Genomic DNA, 25,829 nt, shown 5'->3' on the forward strand with positions numbered 1-25,829 from the left:
AACGTCTCCAGGTTTGTCAAACTAGATAATCCTGAAGATCTCTCCTGGCTCTAATGCTATGTGATCTTAGAATTCTAGTTCTTCAAGGTAAGATCCACATCTTAACCTTTAAAATGACACCCAGCACAAAATCTGGCTGACAAAAATGAAGAAAAGAGAGAAAGGATATTTGCAATTAGCATTTATCGTGCAAGCCAATGTATCTCATTAATTCTCATAACAAGCCCATGAAGTAGATCCTTGCACTATGTCAATTTTGTCAAAGTGGAGACAAACTTAGAATACTTTGATGAGCCCTGGGCCACACAGCTAGTAAGTAGCAGAGCTGGAATTTGCATTCAACTGAAGCTCTGTATCAACTAAGCACTACAGAACAAAGCATACCCTCAATAAATTTTGTTGCATGAATGAAAGAATAATGATTGAAGAAATTATTATTAAATCAGAATTTTCAGCTCTTATTCATTAGTGAATCAAGACTAGTCACTTCTGTATCTACTCTAGCATCATTTAATTTTCTGAAGTAATCTGAATATTGATCAAGGTGGTAGTTAGCAAGCACATGGAGATTGTTGTACTTTCACATTTTGTCTATATTAGAAACTGTCAATACTTAATTAATTATAAATCAATTAATTAATTAATTATTACAGTACTGGGAATTGAACCTAGGGGCACTCTATCACTAAGCTACAACCTCATTCCTTTCTGTTTTGAGACAGGGTCTTATAAGTTTCCAAGACTGGTCTTGAACGTGAGATCCTCTGGCACAGTCTCCTGAATTGCTGAGTTTATAGGCCTGTGCCACGGCTCCTGGATACTTTTTTTCAATAAAGCAATCTGAGATCTTCAAATCTGCAATGAACAGGTTCAACCATATTCCACTCTTGAGCATAATCAAAGTAAAGCAAGAGAGAGCAACACAACTCTGAAATAGTCAAAACTTTTTAAATTATGTAACTAATCTTCCCTTTTAACAGATAGTAGAGGAAAATTTATCAAATGACTCACTATAGATATAAGCAACAAATCAGAAGAAAATGTTTATATAGAAGAAACATTTCAAGACCCTCAGTGGTTACCTGAACTTACTAAGGTACATATAGTACCAGACCCTATCAATAATCATGCACCACATAACATTTCCAGTCAACAACATGTACAATGATGGTTCCATAAGACTGTATCACCTAGCAACATAGCCATCTTAGTTTAGGTAACTACATTCTATAATGTTCACCCAAGAACAAAATGGTCTAACAACAACTCTCTCAGAATATACCTCAGACAGTTAAGCAACATATAACTGTACTGTTTTTCCCCATAAACACATACCTCTGATAAAGTTTAATTTTAAATTAGGCATGGTAGGACTAACCACAATTAACTAATGATAAAACAACTTTAACAATGTCCTTTAATAAATTATTTAAAATGTGAATTATTTCTAGAATTTTCCATTTAATATTTTCAGACCAAGGTTACCACTGGTAACTGAAGCCATGGAAAGCAAAACTGTGGATAAGGAGGGACTACTATAAATCTTTTTAAAAATATGATTCAATTTTAAATTCTGAATATATAAGCACAATTAGTACATTAAATACATATCTGAAAAGGTTTTAGATCATAAGTAGATTAAAGTGATATTTTAAATATTGAAAGTACTTCTCTACCTGTCAACTAATAACAATTTACACCTACACTTGAGAAAACAAAAATGATCCTTTATTATTTATTATTACACCTACAATGGGCAGGAACAATGATATGTGTGGTCTCACCTTCGTGCTCACAGAACCAAGGATACTGGCTCCATGAGGAAACTGAGGAACAGAAAACATAAGGAACTTAGGGAAGGGACACAACCTTTGTCAGGAGCCGGTTAGATGTAAGGTGATGCTATACAAACTCTTCCATTCTCAGACTAATTCAGAGGGACTGCTCTCCTCAGCCTCCGACACAGCCTCACCCTTTCTCCCTTGCAAACAGCCAAAGAGAACTTTCGCTTGCTCCCGCCTGGCCTCCTTCTGCCTCTGCCACTATTACCACGGGCGAACTGCCTGTGCCTCTCTCTCAAGCCAGCCCCTCCCCAGGACACTTCTGCCAACCCAAAGACATCACTCCAGCAATTCTCTCCTATCTCTATTCCACTGTCAATTTGTCCTCTTACTGGTTTAGTCACATGACCACACAAAAATACTGGAAGCACTGCTGCTCATGAAAAAACAAATCCTGGCGGGCGTGCAGCTCGGGAGTAGAGCACTTGCCTAGCATGAGCCAGGCCCTGAATTCAATTCCCAGCACCACAAACACAAAAACACCCTCCTCCATCCCCAGCTCCCCCACTTCCAGTTAATACCCTCTTTTTCTCACAGCGGTGGTCTATATTCCTGCTACACAGTCCCTCTCAGCCCATTCACTCGATCCACTCCACTCAGGTGTTCAGGCCATGCCACTCCACCACAGCAGCTTTCATGGAGGTCACCAATAATCCCCTTGTTGCAAAATCTATCAATCAATTTTTATTCCCCATCTCACCAGATCTCTTGGCAGCATTTGTCGCTGTTCCCCACTCCTTCCTTTTTAAACCCTTTCCTCACTTGCTTCCCAGGACTCCAAATGGCTTTCTCAGGCTGCTCCTCCCAGTCCTCTTGCTGATTCCTTCCTGGCCCCCTGGATCACTAACATTCTCCAGGGCTCCGTGCCTGGTCTCTTCTCTCTACATTCACAACCAGAGTGATCTTCTTCAACCTTGTGTTTTTAAATACCATATACAAGAGGGAAACTAAATTGTAGTAATGTAAATTAGAATAATGGTTGCCTCTGGGGAATACTGATTATAAAAGGGCACCAGGGAACTTTGTGAGACAAGAGAATTGCTCTATACTGATTAGGATGCTACTCACATAGGTGTACATGTTTGTTGACAGTCATTGAACTATGTATTTGTACATATCTGTATTTACATATCTGTACACATATGTAAAGCACATATGTAAAGCATACCTTAAAAAAGGAATGCTGGTGACTTCACAAATGATTATTTCTGGCCCTATACACTCCCTAAAATTACACACTCACATATGCAGCTTTCTCCTTCACACCTCCACTTGAGTGTCCACTAGGAATCTCAACTTTACATGTCCATAACCAAACTTTCAATCTTCTTCCAAACCTATCCCTCCCACAATCTTCCCTTTCTCAGTAGAGGGCAATTCAATCCTGTTAGGCCAAAAACATGGGAGTTGTTCTGCCTTCTTTCTCATAGCCCACGTCCTACCCATCAGCAGATTCTTCAAAAGACAGTGCCACTTCTACAGCTACTAAAGCAGAATTATAGCATTCACCTTCGCACTGGCCGTTCTGTCTCTGCCCTTGTCCCCTCAGGTGTTCCCCATCTCTTCCCCACATGTCACAATTTAAGTCTCTTCAAATAAAGGCTACATTAGCCGAAATGTAGACTGTCTAGCATGTGCAAGGCCCTGGGTTCAACCTCCAGTATCACAAAACAAAAAAGCTACAAACTTCAGAATTTTTTTTAAAAAACTGACAAATTTGACCATATAATAAAAAACTTTAGTATGAGAAAAAAAAAATAGTTAAAAGAAAAATTATAATCTAGAAAAGAATAAAGATTAAATTCCTAATATATAGATTCTTAAAGTAGAGAAGACACTAACCAACATCCCTATAGAAAAATAAACAAGAAATAAGAAATGTCCACAAAAAGAGAAATGCAAATGGCTCTTAACCCACTAACACTTAAGTTTTCAGGGGTTGTGGCTCAGGGGCAGAGCGCCTGCCTAGCACGTGTGAGGCACTGGGTTCCATCCTCAGCACCACATAAAAATAAATAAATAAAAGTCTTGTGTTCATCTACAACGAAAAAATTTTAAACTTTTTAAAAAGACTCAGGTTTTTAATTCAATATAGGATGATGAGACATACTAAGTTAAACAAATGGAAAGATACTTAACCACATTGATAATTTAAAATACGCAAATTAAAACTATACTGAAATATCATTTCATATCTATCAGATTGGCACAAATCTAAAAGTTTGAGGCTATGAAGAAACAGACACTATATACAAATAGAAATGCAAAATAGCAAAAGTCCTATGAAAGGGAATTTGGCAATATCAAGAAATAAAAAACACATCTACACTTACCCTTGACCCAATAATATTACTAGAATTCTAATCTTAGATATCATTGGCAAAACAAAACAAATATGCACAAGGCTATCCACTGTAGTACTCTTTGCAAAAGTCCGAAATAATCAAATATCCCTCACAACAGGGACCAGCTGACTAAACTATAATATTTCCATATCATGTAATGCTATGCAGCTACAAATGGAATAAAGGTGATCTCTAGAAACTGCTCCAGAGTAATCCTTAGGATGTGCTGCTAAGTGATAAAACATTGTAGCACAATGTGTGTACAGTATGCTACCTTTAACTAAAGAGGGGGATATGAATATAAATATTTTATATGTAATTTTAAGTGGACAAAAAACTGATAACCTTTTTAAAATAGCTGTCTATAAGAAGAGTGGAGGAAATAGAAAGTGAAATCAGATTGTTCTGAATTTACTTTGTTTTATGTTTGGTTTTTATGTTTTGATTGTTTGTTTGTTTGTTGTTTCCAGGGATTGAACATGGGGTGCTCGACCATTGAGCCACATCCCCGGCCCTTTTTATGTTTGTTTGTTTTTTTAAATTTGAGACAAGGTCTCATTAAGTTGCTTGGAGCCTGGTTAAGTTGCTGAGGCCAACTTTTTGAACTTGCGAACCTCTAGCCTCAGCCTCCCAAGTCACTGGGATTATAGGCATGTGCCACTGTGCCCATCTGTTTTATGTTTTTTACTTTGGAATCAGGTAAATGTCACATATAATTATAAAAGAAAATTCAATTAGAAGTACAATCTCTAAAAACAAAAGCAAAATTAAGTAAATGAACCTAAGTGTAATATTGAGCTAGCAGTTTAACTATAAAGGGAGGTATTATATTAAGTAACTTTATCACGAGGCAATTTGACTATACGTTCCCCAATACAATATATCCAAAGGAACAAAACAAAACCCCTTAAAATATTCTTAGTAATCATATTATTGGTAATAATGTGATATTTCTATTCTGGAACCAAGATTTTCAGTTTAAGAGGAAAGATACAGAAACATACAATCAAAAAAGTAAATATTCTATGATCATAAATTTGCATTGGAATTACCAGAATCAACTCACAATATATTTGCTCTTTAAATGTTTTCTGAGATCTGCCCATTAAAAAGGGTTACAAGGAAAAAACTAACCCAGTAAGAATTTCTCGAGTTTAGGCTGTAGTCTCTGAAAACCATTTATCACTAAAAAGAATCGAAACTCCTTGGATGAATGGTTGATTCCAAATTCAGGGAAGGAAAGGTGTAGAATGAGCTTCGAAGAGTTTGTCATACAGTAAAGCAAAGAAGCTATGAAAGATTATTATTGTTGTTAAACAAAACCTAGAGGCCAATATGAAGAGACTCATTATACAAAGGGATTAGCATCAGAGAGAATAATAAATGTGGGCCTGGGGTTGTAGCTCAGTGGTGGAGCACTTGCCTTGCATGTGTGGGGCACTGGGTTTGAGTCTCAGCACTACATGTAAATACACAAATAAAATAAAAGGTCCATCAACATTTAAAAAAAAATTTTTTTTTAAGAATAACAAGTGTAATGAACTGAAAAATACCAAGTATGCTTTAAAAACCCTTGAGTTCATAATGATACAAAGAGGAAAAAAAAACTTCATTGGTCATTTATATAGGATGCTAGGGAATAAACTGATAATCCCAAAAACCTAATTCAACAAAGGGAAAGAATAGAGGAAATGGCATAATGAACCCCCACAACCATTACCCAGCTTCAAAAATTATCAACATAGAGCTGCTTGTTTCATTTATTCATTCTACTAAGTGCCCCTCCTTGAATATTTTAAGCAAATCCCAGTTCTCATATAATTTTATACCTAAGTACTTTTGTATTTTTTTAATTTAAAAAAAATTTTTTTTGAATTGTAGGTGAACACAGTACCTTTATTTTATTTATTTATATATGGTGCTAAGGATCGAACCCAGTGCCTCACACATGCTAGGCGAGCACTCTACCACTGGGCCACAACCCCAGCCCCTGTATTTTTAATATACAACAAAACTGTAATGCCACTCACTACTCTCCACAGACAGCGAAGGCGGGAGAAATGGTGAGAATCCCTTCCCCCCAGGTGAAGGTACTGAGCCCTTCAAGGGCAAACTGTACTTCTCCAAGTTCTCCTCAAAATAAGATTTTTCAAAATAAGCTTCCTGTTATTTACAAGCGGAAAAAACTAACCAATATAAATGGCTGAAAGTATCCAACAAATACACAATTGGAAAAATAGCCTAGAAATTTAATCATCATCACATTTAAGAGAAAGCACATACTATGATGATCAGGAAGATGAGAATAGATATTAGAATTAGTACGGGTTCGGTGAGTGGCTGAATTCAAAACATAATAACAATAGATTTCTTTTATTCTTTATTATTTGTGTGTGTGTGCAATGCTGGGGACAGGACACAGGGTCTTATATGTGGTAAGCAAGTGCCGTACCACGGAACTATACTCCCAGTCAAAGCAACAGATTTCTTTACAGAAAACCAGTAAGAAAATTACAGGTAAGTGGCTACTTGCAATAGTAATGTAAAACATTCAGAAATCACATTAATAAGAAATATATAAAAGTGTAGGATCTATATACAGAGACAACTATAAAGCTTTATGTCTGTGTACACAGAACATATACAGGATAAGAATACTGTTAAAAATATATTACCCACATATATAAACGACACCTAGAATAAGTACATCAAAATATTAAAAACAGTTATCTCTGGATGTGAGATTACTGAGAGTTTGTTATAATTTTTATATTTTTTTTCAGATTTTCAGCAATAATTGTTTTTTAATATAGAGCGTTTGACAACTTCCCTGAACCCTAGTCATAGATGACAGAGAAGGAACGAAACAAGGAAACACTAAAGACTCCTCAACATCAAAGCTTCCACCTAGGATCTGGGAGGGAGAGGAGCAGAGTAGAAAGACTAAAGACTTTGGGTCAGACTGGCCAGGAGAAAAATTAAGGCTTTGCCACTTAGCCAACTGCTTGAGAGTAAGTAACTTGGGAAAGTTGTTGAGCCTCTGAACTCCAGTTTTCTCACCTGTAAAACAGATATATTAACATCTAATCTGCTGGATTTGCATAAAGAGGAAACATATGGCTAGCATATTCTATACCCCAGAGGTGGTTACCCATCAGAATTACTGGGGAGCTTTTGAAAAAGACAGATGTATGGGCCTCACTCCTTATCTAATGAATCAGGAATTCTACAGGTAAAGCCTAGAAATGTACACGGAATGTCATTATAATATACACTTAGGGATGCATTTCTGATTTTTATACAACCAGAGTATTTAAGAATCATTAAGAAACCAGTAAAGAATGTTATATAAACAAAACTTCAGGAATACTTATAAATAATTGATATAAGCTACCCTGTTGTTTTGAGTTATATTGCACTTCATTTGTAAAAAGCCTCATCTTAAAATTAGTCTTTGAATTTCTTAAGGATTGGACAATGTCTTCCTCTAAGCACCTAGCACACAACTACTAGACATACAGGAGTTATGGAAGAAATATTTAACAAATGACTCAGTGAATAAGGGTGGATAACTAGTTATATAAAGACTAAAATGCCAGTTTTCTTCTCAATATCTTTTTATTTGGTATGGTCCTGGGGATGGAACCCAGGGCTCCGTGAATGCTAGCAGACACTCTATCATTGAGCTACAGCCTTGGCCCTCCAACATCATTTTAAAACAATAAAACTAAAAATACTAGAATCCTAATGTGAAATAATTTCTAACAAAGCAGACTTGTCATGGAACCATCTTCTTATTTATCCATGCAATATTAGTTACGGGAAGACTGAGAGAATCTAAAGTATTGCATTTATCATATGGTTTTATGGCATACGGCTCAGTAAGCTCACAAAGAACTTCACAGAATTGGACTGGAGAGGCAGATCAGTGGTAGAGTACTTGCCTAGCATGTGTGCAGCCCTGGATTCAATTATCAGCACTGGTGGGGGGGGACCCAGATTATGGACCAGAGGGCCTCTAGAGTCTAACTCTTCTATGAGAAGGCTGCATTTACACTATGTCTAAAGAATGAACTGGATTTACATGGAATAATAGAAGAACATCATTCCACAGGAGTGTATCATGTTTATAATGTTGATTCTTCTACTTGAGAATGAAATAAAATAAAGATTAGAAAACATGAAAGGACTATAATAGAACATAAATAGTTGAAAAAGAATATGGGAATGAATAAATAATGACTTATGGAAAATTCCCAAGGCAGCTCAAAAGATTTAGACATGGCATTTCTTGCCAAAAGAGAGCGCGTGTTTGAGAGATGTATAGACAGAATGACTGCTCAGTTAACTGCTGACTCTACTTTCCTAGCATGCTTCAGGGTAACCAGAGTGCCAAGCAGAGGATGGAGCCCAGCCTCAGAATTAAAGACATTCATTGGTGTTAGGCAAGTGCTCTGCCATGGAGCTACATCCCCAGTCCTAAAACATTCCTTAGTGCATTGATGACGTTCCCTCTAACCATCAGGAACAACTGCAAGGCAGGCTGCTGGTCTGGTCAGAATCAGGGTCAACATTTCAAAGAATGGACAGGCACAGTAAATAACTTTTCCAGAAATATGGTCACAGGGTCAATTATTGAAACCTGTGAGAGACAGAAAAGAAAGGAAAAGAAACTGAGGGAGAGTTAAGTATAAAATGGACAGTGTGGTAACAAATGAATGCAACAGGGGACTACCCATTTCTCCAGCACATTCTGTGAAACAGTGAATCAGATAAGGTGGATTCAAGAGCTGGGGTGTATTCAAGGGCTGGGGTGTAGCTCAGTAGCAAAGTGTTTGCCTAGCACGTGTGCTGTCCCGAGTTCAAAACCCAGTACTGTCCTAAAAAGAAACACAAAAGATAAGGTGGATTCAATTTTAAGGAAAAAGTGAAGGAGGAGCAAACAAAAATCCTCTTCTTTATTAAATGCATCAAACTTTATGCTGAATGATTTATTTCTTACATTGTAAAAGGGATGCTGCACTTATATTTGAAGTATTCTACCCTATCTTTGATATGTTTATAATTTTTAAGATATAAAAGTGAAGAAGGCAAACAAAGGGTATCTGGGAAGATGAAGTAGCTTAGATAAACTGGCTCTGTATTAGTTGATTAAGAGGAGATTAATAGGAACTCCATTAAGATATATAGAAAATCTGAACAAAGTGGACAAGATGAATCATAAAAAGTGTTTTCTGTTTGTGTTAAATACAACAAAGAGTATTAAATGGATCAACAGAAGAGGCCAGTCTAGTAAGATGTTTAAAGTATTGAGAGTAAAACTAAAGACAGAGTCAAGAACTACGGAAAGACAGAACAGAAGAAAAACAAGGGAATGATATTTCTGATTCTACATAGTCATCATTCAGAAGGAGTCATTAAGAAAACCATATCTAGGAAGCACACTGAAGTCTACAATCAAAGAAGAAAGTAAGAAGCACTTACAATGTGGTTTAGCACCAAAATGCTGGCCTTCCTATGAGGACAGAGTTGGATACAAAACATGGCACTATCATGTATAACTTTAGCAAGTTAACTGAATTTCTTCAATTCTTTCTCTCAGCTGTAAATAATAGCAACTACCCATAGATTGCAAGATCATTGCATTAGAGGTAATGCCTGCCAAATACATAGTACAGCACTACGTAGGTACTGCTGTTAATATAGTAATCGTTAATGTTGTTGGTCTTAATTGTGTAGCAATGGAGGTAGTCAACAAAGATTCATTACACACTGCAGACATTTGTTTTAAAGGAGGAAAAAAGAAGAAACCTGACAAACGTAGTATATCCATCATAAAATATTTTAATAGCATTTTACTTTTGAAATTGTGTTTTAAAGTCTTCTTGTTGAGATGGAAGCTTCGAAAATGCATAACTATGGCCAGCCTTTAAATAGATAGCATACGAACACAACAGAAATTTTTTTTTAAAGATAATAACATATATGCAAAAAAGATTGTTATTAGGGCCATTAATGAGGCAAGGAAAAGTCTAGGTTGGAATTTTAAAGAGGAATCTATAACCCAGAGAATCACCTAAAAAATTACAGACTAATCCTCAGCCCTATAAGCACAGTACTGGCATGACATTTTCTACAAAATGTCCCCTGCACACATCTATCCTTATAACCCAGATTGAAACTGGCCAAAAAAGGGAAGACCTAAAGAATTTACACAGCTTCCAAGGGCCAAGGCATAAGCAAAAGAGCTCAAAGTTCAAAACACTGGATGTATCTGCCCAGAGGATTTAAAAGGATGAATTAAAGTATAAGTTCTTATATAATAATATAAACTAAATATAGAAATCTCAAATTAAAAATTAAAATTATTTCCATTTACCTGATTGCTTAGAATTTCTTTCTTTCCACTGAATATTTTTGCATTTGATCTGGTTTTGTCTCTCTTTTCGAAGTCGTTCTAATCTTTGAGCTTGAAAAGAAATATTATAACTATAAGTTTGTCAATGAAAGTTTACTATAAACAAAGACATAATTAACTACCTTTATATGAATAAAGATGTTTTATATTGCATATGTAGGGAAAAAGTCATAAAATTTTAAAGGTGGCACCCTGAAAAGCAAATACCAACAAAAACATGAAAATATTCTTGATTTATAATTGAAATTAGAGGATATAAAACATTAATAGAGATCATAAAGATAGTATTAACATGGAAGAGAATAATAAAATGTGAAAACTTCTGTGATTAATATGACATTTCATTATATAAATCATTAATAACGGTCTTAAAGGAATTTTAATGCACAAATGAACTGAAGTGAATATTACATTACAGGAATAAAATTACTGTTATGAATTACTCTACCCGTTTCAAAAATTAAAGATAAATGAACTCAGACTAGACTATTAAAGTTTTAAATATAAAATCCTTTATCTAAAAATCATGAAAATTATAAAATGTCAAAGCTATATAAATTAGCATAGCTTTTCTTCAGTGGGCTGAAACAGTTTATAGGTAGTAAAATAAATGATTTGTATCTTTGTAACATTAGTCAAATCTTAAAAAGAACAATTTTTCTTTTAAAAAAATTTAAGATATGTTAAGAGAATTAAAAAGTAAATTCTTTGGTCATTAGGACAACCAATAATCTGAATTAATTATTAGTATCCAGGTGCTACATAAAGAAATTCCAACAACACCAAGTTACCTAAAATTATGCACTTGTGATTATACTACCACTGGCTGATCAATCTTCAAAAAATGGCAACTGAGCTTTTAAAGAAATACCATCCAGCATCTACTGACTGCTGCACAGAGGTAACAATGAAAGGAAAGTCACAATTGATGCCCTCTCTTAAAACTCATCTTCTCTTGATAATCTTCAACATCCTATTCTGGCACATTGTTAATAGAAAATAAATAAAATAAACTTCTTTTTCAACCTCCTTCAAGGTAGGAAATCATATAATCCTGCCTTAGCATTGTGGCAGAGAAACACCAAAAATAATCTTGCCAGAAACATAAAACTACTCTGGCAAAAACATTCTAACAATATCTAACCAAATTCCACTGAAGAAAAATACATTTGGTTGCAATTAATAAACGCAAAGGGTACAGCCAAAGTAATATAATCATAAAGTTCTTAATTTAGTACTATTCTCCTACTGAAATCTATTCAACCTGTCATGTGAGATATCATCTCAATAATTTGCAAGAAGTCAGTTTCAACTAGAGAACTAAGAATCAACAATTCTAAATTATATTCAAATCTTCACTCATCGTATTTTGATAAAAGTTCCTTTGGGTATGGGAAAATACTATTAATGATTTTCATCATAAAATCAAATTATTCTTTTCAGTCTCACAGATGCTGAATTCTGAACCAAAACCTTAATGTGCCTTTCATTATAACTGTATCTGGATCTACCTATAATACTCCTTTATGTAACATTTTATATCTGGACCATGAAAATACATACATAAAATAATTTCTGTGTTGTAGTACAGCTCCTGCTATAATTCCAGGGCATGAGCAGGTTACTGTTGCTGATTTGGAGATTGTATTTTCTAATGATCTAAAAAGTAATAGTTACCTCTTAGAATATCCTGTTATTTCAGAACTACAATATATATTCTAAATAATTATCTAAGTAAAGGCCTTGGTTCATCACGTTCCCTGTGAAAGGGCATCAAAAATTTCAAACTGGAAAATGGGCAATGAAAATTTTTTAAAAAGATAACAACTAAATATATACACGAAAGTTGAGTTTTCAAACCACAAAGATCAAAGTTAGTGGTTCATGAAGGTAAAGTATCAAAAACAGAGGCACCTTTTCTAATCTCACACCCAAAGTGGGAATTATTATTAAGATCAATCCTAACAAATAATGAGCTGTCTCCCCGCTACACACCCCATCCCTCCACACCCTCCCCAATAACTTCTCCAGGGACAAAAAACTGTCTAGAGGCGTACCTTGCACTTCTTGGCTAGTCAGCTGTCTGTGTTTAAGGTTCTTTATTTTATCAACCTAAAATCTGCCTCCAGGGAATCTATCTACTGGGACTAATGTTGCTCTGAAAAGACACTCAGAACAGGTCTAGTTCCATTTCTGCATGACGACTTTTTAGAAAATAACATTCAGCATGTCTCTCCTACCCAATTTCCACCTATACCTCTCTTCTGTCTCCTTCCTTCCAGAGGACCTCTCCATTCATACTCACAGAGATTGGAGATGTTACTTAAGACTCGTTCTTAGTCTGATACATGGGTGTTCCCCTTACACAAAAACTTCCCCATTCCAACATTATGCATTATTCCATAGAACCATCCGCTGATTTAAAGCTCAGAAGACATGACTAGAAAATTAAGGTTTACCTGTGTTTGAGCGTCTTCTAATACCAAAGTCCCAACTTGAGGTAATATCGACTGACTGGGCATATACATAGCCCGGAGTCTCGCCATTGCTTCCCTGAATTTCTGACCCACTGTCTCCAGGCATTGAAGGAGGATGAATCTTCTCCAGGTCAACATCATGATCAATGAGAACCATTTCACACATTCCCGTGTCATCACTGGTCACATGTGACTGTCGAATATGAGCTAGAATGATAGTTGGATTGTCCAAGAAGGCCATCCTTTCTGTGGGCCAATTTCCTTAAAAGGCTATTTTCTCCTCTTCATATTGTTTCACGAGCTCACCTACCTAGAAACATGATGTACACAGCAATATTTAAGAATAAGGCAGAAAACAACTGAATCATTTTTCAAACAAATTCAATGTGGTAAAATGCTACCTTGAAAATCAACATTTATCCCTGTACCTAGGAGCTTAAAAAAAGGATTAAGTCTAAGCTAAAAGGAAATCCTTATAAGCACTAGGGGCTATGGCTCTGGTCAATGAAATCTCTCCATGGTATCAGAGGAAGACTTGCTCTCTAGAAAAACAAATAATAGTAACCTCTTAGGCTACTTAAAGCACATAACTACTGCTGAAACAATACATTCAAAAGTCTTTCTCTTTCCCTTCCCTCTGAAGCAGTTTTCTTATTATTTTATAAGGAACAAGTTGTATTTTCCTCAAATGATGTACTAAAGTATGAAACTTATTTCATCAGTTTACATTTCCCCCTTGTCATCTGGTTGTGAAGTGTTTAAAAGAACACAGGTAAAACTTTCAGAGTTACTAGGGATTTTACAAAGGTGTACCACCAAAGTAATTTTGTTCAATAAACATATTTTCCTTTCTTTTAAGATAGTACTATGCTTTTAAAATAAAACTTATTAATCAAAACTGCCTTGCTATGAGATTAATTTCTTATTTTAGAAACTAATTATAAGAACTGCTTCCTCAATCCTGTTAAAATTATAATGATGTTTATTCTAAGAATGTAGATGTTGCCGCCTCAGTTAAATGGAAATACGCCACAAAACAGAACAGAATCATTGTTCCTGTGAGAAATGAAGTCCTAGAGACCCACTGGGTTCAAATCCTGGTCCTATCACTTGCTGGCAACGTGATCTTGATCAAAACACTTAACATCTTTGAGCCTCCTTTTGTTCTTCATTTATAAAATTGAGGTTCCAGGGATGAGAGGATATACAAGCAGTAATGCAGAAAAGTGCTCAAGAGTGAGAGTACATAATTAAGCAAACACAGGCTATTGCTGATGGCAAAAAGTACTACGAAGTTCAGTCTTAATTCCTGTTTAAGGTTGTCATAAATATATCGATGTTTCATCCATCTTTAATAAGTTCATGGACCATAAAAGAAGTCTGTGGTTCTTTTGTGATAGAGGACACCACAGGTTACTTGGGTCACCTCCTTGCTCTTTCAAAATCATTTTGATTTTGAAGTACAAGGAATGCGAAAACTGGACAGAATATGTTCCTAGGAACCATCCTATGAAGATTTTTATTTTTAGAAATACCTGTAACTGAGGCTGGGGCAGTAGCTCAGCAACAGAATGCTTGCCTTGTATACACAAGGCCCTGAGTTCAATTCCCAGTACTGCAAAAATAGAGAGAAGAGAAATACCTATAACACTAGGTTTTCTTCTCATTTGTTTCTTCTAGAAACAGAGGGTAATCTATTTAACAAATCATTACAGCTGAGGTTTTCAAAAATTTTGTCCAGTAGCACGTCATTCTACTGCTATCACCTAGTAAGTCTTAAAGACACTGAGACTAAAGGATGTTTAACTGAGAAACACTAAATTAAGTAAATTACACTAAATTAAGGAAATTCACTTTTCCTCTAAATATATTCATTAACTACTTATTTTACAATCAAGCTAAGGGGAAATGCCTGAATCAAAAGTTTATGCCCTAATAGAAACCTAATCAAAAAGTTTATACCCTAATATAGACCTACTACATTTCTAATATTAATCTTTTAAGTACCAAATTTCTGAAATATTTCATCTCAGAACATTAATGCACTATTTTAAGTATACCAGTCAAAAATTACAAAACTAAAAGGGAGCATTTAGATTTCACTTGTAAAAATAAGAACATTTTCTATAACCATGAGGAGATATATACACCCATAAATGAGTATTTTTCATGGCATCACAGATTGCCAAAGCTGCGAACATCCTCCTGTAGCAACCACAATAAACTGTCTTCCCTCTGTGAAAGCATGGCAACTGGTTGCTAGCAGGACAGGTGCTTTCACCTTTGTCCTGAATAGTTCTCTCCCACAAAAACAAGGACTTCACTAAAAAGCCACGCATTCAATGGGTGTTCTGGCACCAAAAAGACAAATGGCAAAGGGCAATGAGAAAGTACACTGAAGTAGTCTCAATAAAATATTTTTTAGCAAAATGAATCTGCTTCATCCCAGCTTACAAAGGATAGAAGAATAGGCAAACACCTCTCTGAAGGACACACCAGCTCCCCATCTTTAGCCTTACATAAGAGGACTCAAAATACCCCAAGATCAGCAGAGATCGCTTCTATTAACCCCTATGACTTCATACACTGAGGAATCTGTATGATTCACTCAATAATTATTTCTTCCATACCAGTGCTGATAGAGGACGCCCACAGGATGGCCCTGGGAAATGTGCTACTGTGTATGTCACTTTCCACCTCCTGTTTTGTGCTCTTGAAGACTTAAGACTATAAGTTCCACAAGGACAGGGGCCATCACACCACATCCCTTCTGACAAAGGATGTTTACACATGGCAGGAATTCAATACATGTTGCTGTCCAACTTCCAACAACTATCCAATTTTGTTGTAGAGATAAGTCATATATGAGCATGTCAGGTTTAAGTGTGATTATAAAGAAAGGATTGCCTTTTTTTTTATTAATACAGATACAAGAGCTTCTCTTCAATGTGCCCTTCAAAATTGTCACCTTGAGACATTATCAACTTATTCCAACAACACTGCTTTTCAGAACCAAAAGAATATTTTTTTAAATCTCCTTAAGGGCAGCTAAGTATCATTTGAAGGTATACTTGAGTTCTAAGACAAAGACATTCAGAATACAAATGAAACAACTCATTTTCTCTGTTCAGTTCTATAAAGAGCACAATTATTTTTTAAAAGACTAATATTGGCAGGAATTCAGAGAAATGGGCACTCATGCACTATAGAAACAAGTGAAAATTGGGACATTTAAGACAGTAATTTGGTAATGTTTATCAAAATGAAAAATGTGAATACCCTTTGAGCAATCCTACCTATAGGATTTATTCTAAGAAAATGTGCAAAAATATTTCTCAGAATTGTTTAGAATATGTAATGAAAATCTAAACATCCATTAATAGTACAAATATATACACAGAATACTTACAGTGATTAAAAACATAACAGAGGATGGTTAAACAAAATGTGATATATAACGTAGGATTGAATATTAAAAATGCAAGAAATTGTGACACATGCTTCAACGTGGATGAACCTTAAGAACATTATGCTACATAAAGTAAGGACAAGCACTTCCATGGTGTATGTACCTTACACCATGAGACAAATCACGTCCAGATCGAGGAGATGGGCTCCCCTGAGATGCCCTACACCTTCTTTCTTCCTTTTTTTTTTTTTTTTGCAGTGCCGCGGATGGAATCCAAGGGCTCACTACACTACCACTGAGCGACACCCCAGCCTCTTTCTCCCACATTTTAAATCCAGCTTCATTAAAGTATAAAGTTTTGTTTTACTGAAAATGGAAGCAGTAGGGACATCCATGCAGAATGGGAGGACAGTAAGAGATGTTAAATGACACAGTCATTTTTAATGTACTGGGTTGGGTCTCCTTATAAAAAGCAACATTCAATGAATATTTGCTAACTTCCTACTATGTGCTGATGGTGGTTCCAGCTACAGTTTGGAAACCATTACCATTTTACACTTCCATTTATGTTTCAGTCACAATTTGGATACTGTTACCACTTTATGCTTCCATTTGAATGTGCAACCCTACCTGAGGTAACTTGGAACATGCCCTAGATATGAGAATAATTTTAGTACATTTTTTTTTTCTGAGCTGGTTTTGAACCCAGGACCTTGCACATACTAGCCTAGTGCTCTACCGCTGAGCTTCATCTCCAGCTGAATACAATTTTTAATAATAACTTCATGTACACACATGCTCTCAAACTTCATACTGCAATGACTTCTAGAAAACTATAAGGTATAACATGATAAAACACACACACAGAGATGGGAAAAGTGGCAAAGAGGAAATAATTCAGGATAAATTCATATACCAGTGCATGACATAAGATCTTGTACTTTTGCTGCAAGTAAACTGCAGAATGTCAGAAGCAAAAGGCAACTATAACAGCTAATAACTTATTATTCTAAGCCAAGCATGGGCTACACATCTGTAATCCCAGTGTCTTGGAAGGCTCAGACAGAAGGATCACAAATTTGAGACTAGCCTCAGCAATTTAGTGAGGCCCTAAGCGACTTATCAAGACCATCTCAAAATAGAAAATAAAAAGGGCTAAGGATGTGGTTCTGTGGTTAAGTGCCCCTGAGTTCGATCCCCAGTTTAAGAAAAAATAACTAGAACTCTTCTAACCTTGTATATGAATTAATTCATATAACCCTCAAAATAACCCTATTTAGTTACTACTTTTATCCCCATTTTACAAATGAAAAAAAAAAATTAAAACACAGAAAAGGTTAAGAAATTTGCCCAAAGCCAGACAACAGAACTAAGATTCAAATCTAAAGACCTTGGGATCTTAACCACTATAGTACTCAGTCTCTCAAAACAAAGAGGAACACATAATCACAATAAAAATAATTTTTTTAAAAAATCCTATTGTGCTTTTTAGATTCTGAGGCCTAAGAGAAATTCCTCAATTCCTCCCAGGGGTTTCTGTAAAGAACATGAGAGAGCAAATGTGCTCAGCAGTAGACAAGATCCTTAGTTCCTCTCTACCAATGCCACAGTGACTCATGCAACCACAAGTAGTAGTACATGTAATGATTGTTCAAAAAATAAAAATCACAAAATTTTACATATAAATTTTACATATTAGAGGATCATTAACTTTCCTAAAACCATAGAGGATTTATTTTTTTAATATTTTGTTATAGATGGACACAATACCTTTATTTTAATATGGTGCTGAGGATCAAACACAGTGCCTTACACCTGTGAGGCCGGCACTCTTCCACTGAGCTACAACCCCAGACTGAGGGTTTACTTTAAATAACCAGTTAGGTCAGAGTATATTTTTTGTTCATTCACAGTGCTTGGGATTGAACCCAGGGTCTCATGCATGCTCAGCAAGCACTCTAACATTGAGCTACACCCCTACTCCTCTAAACATATTTTTAAAAATCCCTAGTGATTTATGCAACTTTAATTAGAAATCCATACGTGAAATACTTTTTCTCTTTCTTCAAACAATGTACCATCAGCAAATGAGCACTCTCTGTACTCCTTCACTTCCCAAGAACCTAAGACAGGCAGTGGTATGATTTAAAATGCTCAAGTTCAGCCAATGATTAGAAATTCCCCTTCTGAACTATTTTCAAAACACTGCACACTTGCTTCCCTCTGCCAGGCAGACTTCCAGCCCCCTCACCTGCAATATGTGAAAACTTATCTGAATAAGCAACAGCCTGAGGCTTCTAAAGGTCTGCAAACTTCCAATCAAAAATTACTGCTGCCCCATCAATGTGTCATATAAATGTTGGCATGTTAATTGTGTATTTATAAGATTGTTAATGGTTAGTTAATTTACCTCCCACACCATTATTGTACTTGAAATGATTTAATGTCTGCTAGGGGAGTTAACAACATGTAACAGCAGATGCGAGGGGTTTTTTGGGGTTTTTGTTTTTTTTTTTTTTTAACCTTGGCACACTGGTACCCCAACTTCCCACGGTTAGCATTAGGCAAGTTAAAAATGATTCTTGCACAGGAGACCTTAACACCATAAGAAGCACTCACAGATTTATTTCTCACAAGGAATAATAACAAGTAGAAGAGCAAAAACATTTTTATTGTATATAGTTTTCCTTTCATAATAACAAACAGACCCTCTTTTTACTAATATTTCAACTTATTTGAACTAAAGTTCAAAATTCCTACCTCCTGGACTTGGAAAATAGCTTTAGTAACCATTAAAATGCATTTTACTGCATTTAAATCTTTCTTTCCAATTTAACTCTAAATTAAATCCTCATTTATTTTTTCAGATTACCAAAAACTAAGTGGCCCTTTTTTTTTCCTAACTGTTCTGGGAATTAAAATTTTCTCCATGTGAATATGCCTAATTTCATGAAACAGTAAATAGTGAGACAATATATCTGGAGAGTTTATTTTTTCCTTTCACACTTTTAACTCCCTATGATTAAAAGCACTTACTAAATTAAGACAAGATAAAATACATGCTTATATCTTCTCTTGAATGAAAATCCATTCATTAAATATCATCTGAGTGCAAGGCCCTAGGAACCTTACAAAAATATGTAAATTCTGGCTGATCCTACCCAGGCTGACAGGCTCAGCAGAGTCAGTAACAGAAGGTACACCTACCTCCAAATGAGACACTAAGTATGTTTTCGAAGAGAGGCAAAAGGAAAGATGATGATGACATCTTAAGGCTTTCCTGGTTATCCACAAGGAAAATAAAAACATACAATATTTACTGAGCTCTTACACTGAGTTGTTCTAAGGCCTTTCTTTTTGGGGGCAGGGGTGGGGGGCACTGGGGATTGAACCTGGGGTACTATATTACTAAACTACATCCCCAACTCATTTTACTCTTTGAGACAGGGTTGCTAAATTACCCAGGCTAGCCTTGAGTTTGCAATCCTCCTACCTCACCTGGCAATTCAACCCTCGTTTTATTTTTATTTTTTTTTTTTAAATAAAGCTTAAAGGAATTAACTTGCCTAAGGGCACAAGGTAGGTTTCTCTGAAGCTCCTCCCATGAAGGGTGGAACTCTTTTCCCCACCCCTTGACTCTGGGCTTACCTCGTGCTTTGCTCTTACCAAGTGTGCAGTGGAATTTCTGAACCTCACCCTCAAAAGGACTTGCAGCTTTTGCTCTAGCCTTGGAATACTTCCAACTCATGAGACATGGGATAAAAGACCACGTGGGCAGTGGCTCAGCCATCTCGGTTAGTCCATCTGTCCTGCTAAGGCCCCCAATAAATGATTAAGGCTACCTGGGACCAGCTAGCCCTTCCCCACCTCCCATCAATCTGCCAGAGGCAAGATCTATGTCAAATGTCTCACTCCAACAAAGGGACCAAATCCTTGATTTTCTCACCTTATTACCACTAACCACCTGAAATGCCTCAGAATTTCACCACCTCTGTAGGTACAGTTAAAGGGAACCTGGTACAGAGTCTCTCAAACTTCTCCACAGAGAGACCTGAGGGGCACAAGGCAGTAACCATAAATTAAGGTATTCTGAGAAGACTAAAGATGTAGAGAAGACACCTACAGCAGCATGCCATAAGAAATTTATGGTTAGAGTTCATATTCTGCATTTTATCCCATAATATACTGCATCTATGCTTGTTTTAATAGAAAAAAATAACACTAAAATTAATACTCTAGGAAAATGGGCAAGGCTCACTTTTTTTTTTTTCTTTGAACCCAGAGGCACTTAACCACTGAGCCACATCCCCAGCCCTTTTTAAAATATTTTTTTTTAGAGACAAGGTCTCACTAAGTGGCTAAGGCTGGCTTTGAACATGTGATCCTCCCGAGCCACTGGGATCACAAGCAAATGCTCACTCTTGTGGCTTCCAGTACCCCATAGCAGAGACTGGGATTCTCCTAGCTCCAGTTTGAACAGTAAGAGTCTTGTGATAAAACATAGACTTTGGAAGTAAGAAATAACTGATTTTGTGAAGATAAAATGGCACTTTATCAAGGAACCACTCAAAATCTAAATTTTGTTCAAAAGATGTTTCCTATGATAAGTATAAAGTATGTAAGTATTAATCACACAAAAGTATATAAAGTTCTAAGCAGACGTTAGACTAAATATTATTCAGCTGCTATAAAGCAATTAGTATTTTCAAAGTGTTTTGAAATAGGCTGAGGAGATAGCTCAGTCGGTAGAGTGCTTGCCTCGAATGCACAAGGCCCTGGGTTCGAACCCCAGCACTGCAAAAAAAAAAAGTGTTTTAAATAACGTTTATTAGCTAGCAATAACTGTGAAACTTCAGACACCACCCCCAAAACTCCAAACCTGCCAACATCTCTAATTATTAGAAGAAAACTGCCAATTTGATGAAATATAGCCACATACTATTTTTCCAATGGATATTGTCTCTCTGGAATAATAGATTTGATTGACACTTGTGAAAATAAATAATTTTAGGTTTTACTTTAAGATCTCAGGTAAAAATGTTTGTAGTTTTACCTCAAGTGAAGACTATGAATAATGCCAAATTATTCATACTTTTAATGTGAAATTATGAATAATGCCAAATTATTCAACATGTTTTTTGATGTGAAATTACAAGTTTAGGTACTTAAAACTGCAAATAGCACTCAACTGCCTACCAAGTCTCATCCACAGATTTCATTTGACAAATATTCATAAAACACATCTTAAGAGTGCTAAGAGAAAAGTAAAATAGAGTTGGTCACTGCCTTCATGGTGCTGAAAGTGTACATGGTAGACAGAATTCTAAAACAGCTCCAGAAGTTCTTGCCTCTTAGCATCAACATCTATCCCTCTGTGTCATCCCCTCTTGAGTGTGGGGGGAACTTGCTTGCTTACGGCCAACAGAATATGGCAAAGATCATAGGACAGTCAATCTCTCGGTGATATTCCATTGTGACTTCATCTTAGCCAACTGAAAAGAAACATTTAAAGCCAGAGAGATTCTCCTCGAAGAAGCAAAGTTATAATAAAGAACTGTACAATATGGAAAGGACTGAGGGCAGTTTCTAGGAGCTGAGAATAGTTCCCAACCATGAACTAGCAAGAACAGGGGAGCCTCAGTCATACAGCAACAAGGTAAAGAATTCTGTCAACCATCTGAGAGAGCCTGGAAGTTATCTTCCTAATTGAGCCCCTAGATGAGTCAGTCTGTAACCAGCTAACACTTCAATTTATTCCCTTTGAGACCAAGAACAGGGAACCCAGTTAAAGCCTTGATTCCTGATTCACTGTAAGCCCATAATCTTATATTGTTTTAAGCTGATTATGCTTGTGGTAACTTCTTATGCAGCAAGAGAAAGTGAAAACAAACCTAAAACCCTTTACATACAACACAGTAAGGCTCTCTGCAATCCAGTGTCACTCACTGCTCCTGTCCCGCTCCTCCCCAAGTGATTGCCAGGACAACCCTGGACACGTCTGGCCTTTGGCAGTGATTGCCCTTTGTGTGAGACATGCCCTTCTCCTCTAACATCATCCTTTTCTTCCAAGTCCAACTCAAGCTCAAGCTCTGCAAACCTTTCTTCAATTCCCAAAGTTCAAACTGTTTTAAAAGAATTTTATTTGTACCTTCATTTATTTAATCCAGGAGCATTCCATTCGAAGCTATATATCCCCAGTCCATTTTTAGTTCTGAGACAGGGTCACGCTAGTGTTCAAAATTGTGATCTTCCTGCCTCAGCCTCCCAAGTCACTGGGATTACAGGTATATAATCCCAGCACAGGGATGGTGTTAAACATGGTACAATGCAAAACCACAGGACCCACAACAAAGAGTTATAATCCCCAAAATGTCAACATCAATAATTCTGAAGTTGAAAAAACATACAGTAATGTGTGGTTTGAAGTCACTAAATTTGTGGTAATATCCAACTCCTTTGGAGCTGTTTCATTTTTACAAAAACTAAACCACACAACTTAAAAATCTATGCACAAAACTTCTAAAATGCTACTAAAATGTATGCTCAAAACCTGTAAGACCTAATCAGCTCCTAATGTGTTTTCCTAAATTTTAAATACCCCAAGGAAACCCAAAGCTCAAACTGCTGACAAGTGGCATTCCCTCAAATTTATCCTGTGGTCTGAAAAGCCTGTCCTCCTTTCATCTGGCCTCCTCCTACTCATTATTCAAAATGCAGCTCAATGGTCAATTCTTCCAGGTAAACTTCCTAATGACTCCCAGGTTGGTTGTTCACTTTATTGTTCCTTCTTCTACCAAATAATTAACCCAGCACATTGCCTACAATAGTTAAGTGTTTATTGAATTTGTTCATTCAACAAGTATGTATTGGAAGCCTACAATGTGCCAGGCACTGGTCTAGATACAGAAAGCACAGCAAAAAACAAAAGTAGATGAAATTCTGTCCTCATGGAGCTCACATTCTAATGGGGAGAGACAGACAGACAAAATAATTACATAGTAAACTAGAAGTGCTCTGGGGACAAAGTGGGAAAAGTCATAAGGGTAAAGTAGGTGAAGTCAGGGCTTGCAACTGTAAATAAAATGATCAAGGAATGCCTGCCTGAGGTGACACCTAATTTAAAACCTGAAGGTGGTGAGAGCAAGCTGTGCAGACAGTGTGAGGGAAGAGAGCTGCCATGCAGAGGGAAGCAGGCCCATGCTGTTCAAGGAGCAGCAAGAAGTCCCACAAGGAGGCAAGCACTAAAGGATTCAATCTGGAAAAGCAGGCAACCTGGTAGGGCTCTGCAGGCCATTCTGAAGCCTGCAAACATGGGGATCACTAGAAAATTGTAAGGCGAACAGTGACATAACCTAACTCACATTTAAAAAGATCTCTCTGGCTGCTATGTTAAGGAGTGAATGAATCAATGGATGAATGAAAGAACAAGCTAATCACACCACTTTTTTCCCCCTTTTTAATAATAATCAGTTTGTGCTGGTTTTCTCTTCTAAATTCTAAATTCCTTAAGGACGCTGACTGTCTTATTCATCACTATGTTGACAGTTTCTAGCAGAATATGGATGGCATCCAATAAGAGCTCAGTGTGGAATGAATAGAAAAACAAATGAATCTTTCTTGTTTCCAAGAAGCTGTGCCATGATTTTTCAAAGGGGGAGGGAGGAGTATTCATGGTGCTGGTTCAGCATATAGTTTAAAATTTCTTTTCCTTTTATTGCCTTCTCAGTATTTAAAGTTTGCAAGTGGAAGAATTCAATAGAGTTGCTTCCTCTTCACTGACTCTCAGGTTAACCACAACATCATTTTAAAAAAAAATACAGTTTATTACAAGAACCATTCAGGAAACCTGAATTCCTGTTCCCCAATTACCAGAGACCTAATGGCATGGTCTTGGACAGATCATTTCTGTCATTTAGAAAACTACCTATTATTATTTGTATTTTACAAATTAGTAAACTGAGGCACAGATATGCAAAAGGACACACAAGTAAGAGGTGGGGCCAGGATAAAATCCAGGCGGCCTCGCTCTGAACGCTTCCTTCTCCAGAGCACTCGAACACCATGCCTCACACTCCACCTTCAGTCCACTTCATCACGATCTTCCTCTCCCACTGCTCACGGAAGCCCACGCGTGGACACAAATAGGTTTATCTATTCATCCAGCAAGCCTGAAGACCCACTACATGCTGGGAGTCCGAAGTGGAGTGCTAAGTCATAGACCCTATCCCCAAGAGGGGAGTCAAGCAGGGAAGAAGAGTCAAGAATATAAATGGTCACAATAAAGAATGAGAGCAACACTAGAGGATTCTATAACAACATACTATGGAAATGCAAAGGAAAAATGCCTAAATAAAAGTGGATACTCAAGACAGGTTTTGCAGAAATGAATAAGACCAAGACAAGGCTGGGGTTGTGGCTCAGTGGTGGAGTGCTTGCCTAGCACGTGTGAGGCACTGGGTTCGATTTTCAGCACCACACAAAAATATAAATAAATAAAATAAAGTTAATGTATCCATTTACAACTAAAAAAAAAGGACCAAGATAAGGTCACTTCCAGCTCAGTCACCTAAAGGATACTGAAAAAGAGACAGGTTCAGCAGCATACACCTATAATCCCAGCAACTCAGGAAACTGTCAGGAAGATAACAAGTTCAAGGTCAGCCTAGGCAACTTAGTGAGACTCTGTCTCAAAAAATTGGAAGGGCTGGGGAAATAGCTCAGTGATAAAGCACCCCTGGGTTAAATCCCCAGTACCAAAGAAAAAGAACGGGGTGGGGGGGAAGAGCTGGTATTGAAACAATCTATAATGTTGGCTCCTTGATCAGAAGTGTTTACAATAGGGGCTGGGGATATAGCTCAGTTGGTAAAGAGCTTGCCTTGCAAGCATAAGGCCCTGGGTTCAATCCCCAGTACCACCAAAAAAAAAAAAAAAAAAAAAAAAAAGGGTTTATGATAAAGCTCACTCCAGCTCTGTCCTATGAGCTGCAAATTAACACAAGGCCATCCATGAGTTCTTGCAGAAGCAGAAAGGATCCTTTGTAGTTGGAGAGGTCAAGGGAATGGGGAAGGCTAAGAAAGGGCAGATAGGAGAGGCAGAGAACAAGCATCAGATCACCAGGGTTCAAAACTGGCCATAGCCACTCACTACAGGCCTAGAGCAAGTAACAACTTCTGTGTCTCCATTTCCTCATCTATGAATGGGAATAATTGTGGTGCCTACCTCAAAGAATTGCTATGAAGACTGAATGAATTAATATATGTTAAGTACTTATTACACTGCCTATACTCACTATACAATGTTTGCTGTTATTACTGCTATCATTGCCTGGTCAAAGCTGA

General features: G+C 36.7%; 1 protein-coding gene across 15 annotated transcripts in view; it reads right to left on the reverse strand.

The window, feature by feature from the left end:
• MAPKAP1 (MAPK associated protein 1) overlaps positions 1 to 25,829 on the reverse strand; it is a 227,585-nt gene that overhangs the window by 186,164 nt on the left and 15,592 nt on the right. For 8 of the 15 annotated variants that reach the window (XR_013759712.1, XM_079113808.1, XM_079113796.1 and 5 more), the window contains exons 2-4: positions 18,534 to 18,613; positions 13,064 to 13,391; positions 10,566 to 10,655 (exon numbers count right to left, since the gene is read on the reverse strand). Coding sequence is in view for 13 of the 15 variants with exons in the window: in XM_079113808.1 (XP_078969934.1) it covers positions 10,566 to 10,655; positions 13,064 to 13,322 (349 nt within the window). In the remaining 2 variants the exon portion in view is untranslated. Of the gene's footprint in view, positions 1 to 6,216; positions 6,239 to 8,921; positions 9,067 to 10,565; positions 10,656 to 13,063; positions 13,392 to 18,533; positions 18,614 to 19,697; positions 19,732 to 25,829 lie in introns of those variants that run through there. The other 7 variants (XM_079113804.1, XM_079113803.1, XM_079113805.1 and 4 more) reach the window with 5 other exon arrangements.

This window comes from Sciurus vulgaris (assembly GCF_902686455.1).
Source record: "Sciurus vulgaris genome assembly, chromosome: 15".
In the NCBI taxonomy this organism is placed as follows: Eukaryota; Metazoa; Chordata; class Mammalia; order Rodentia; family Sciuridae; genus Sciurus; species Sciurus vulgaris.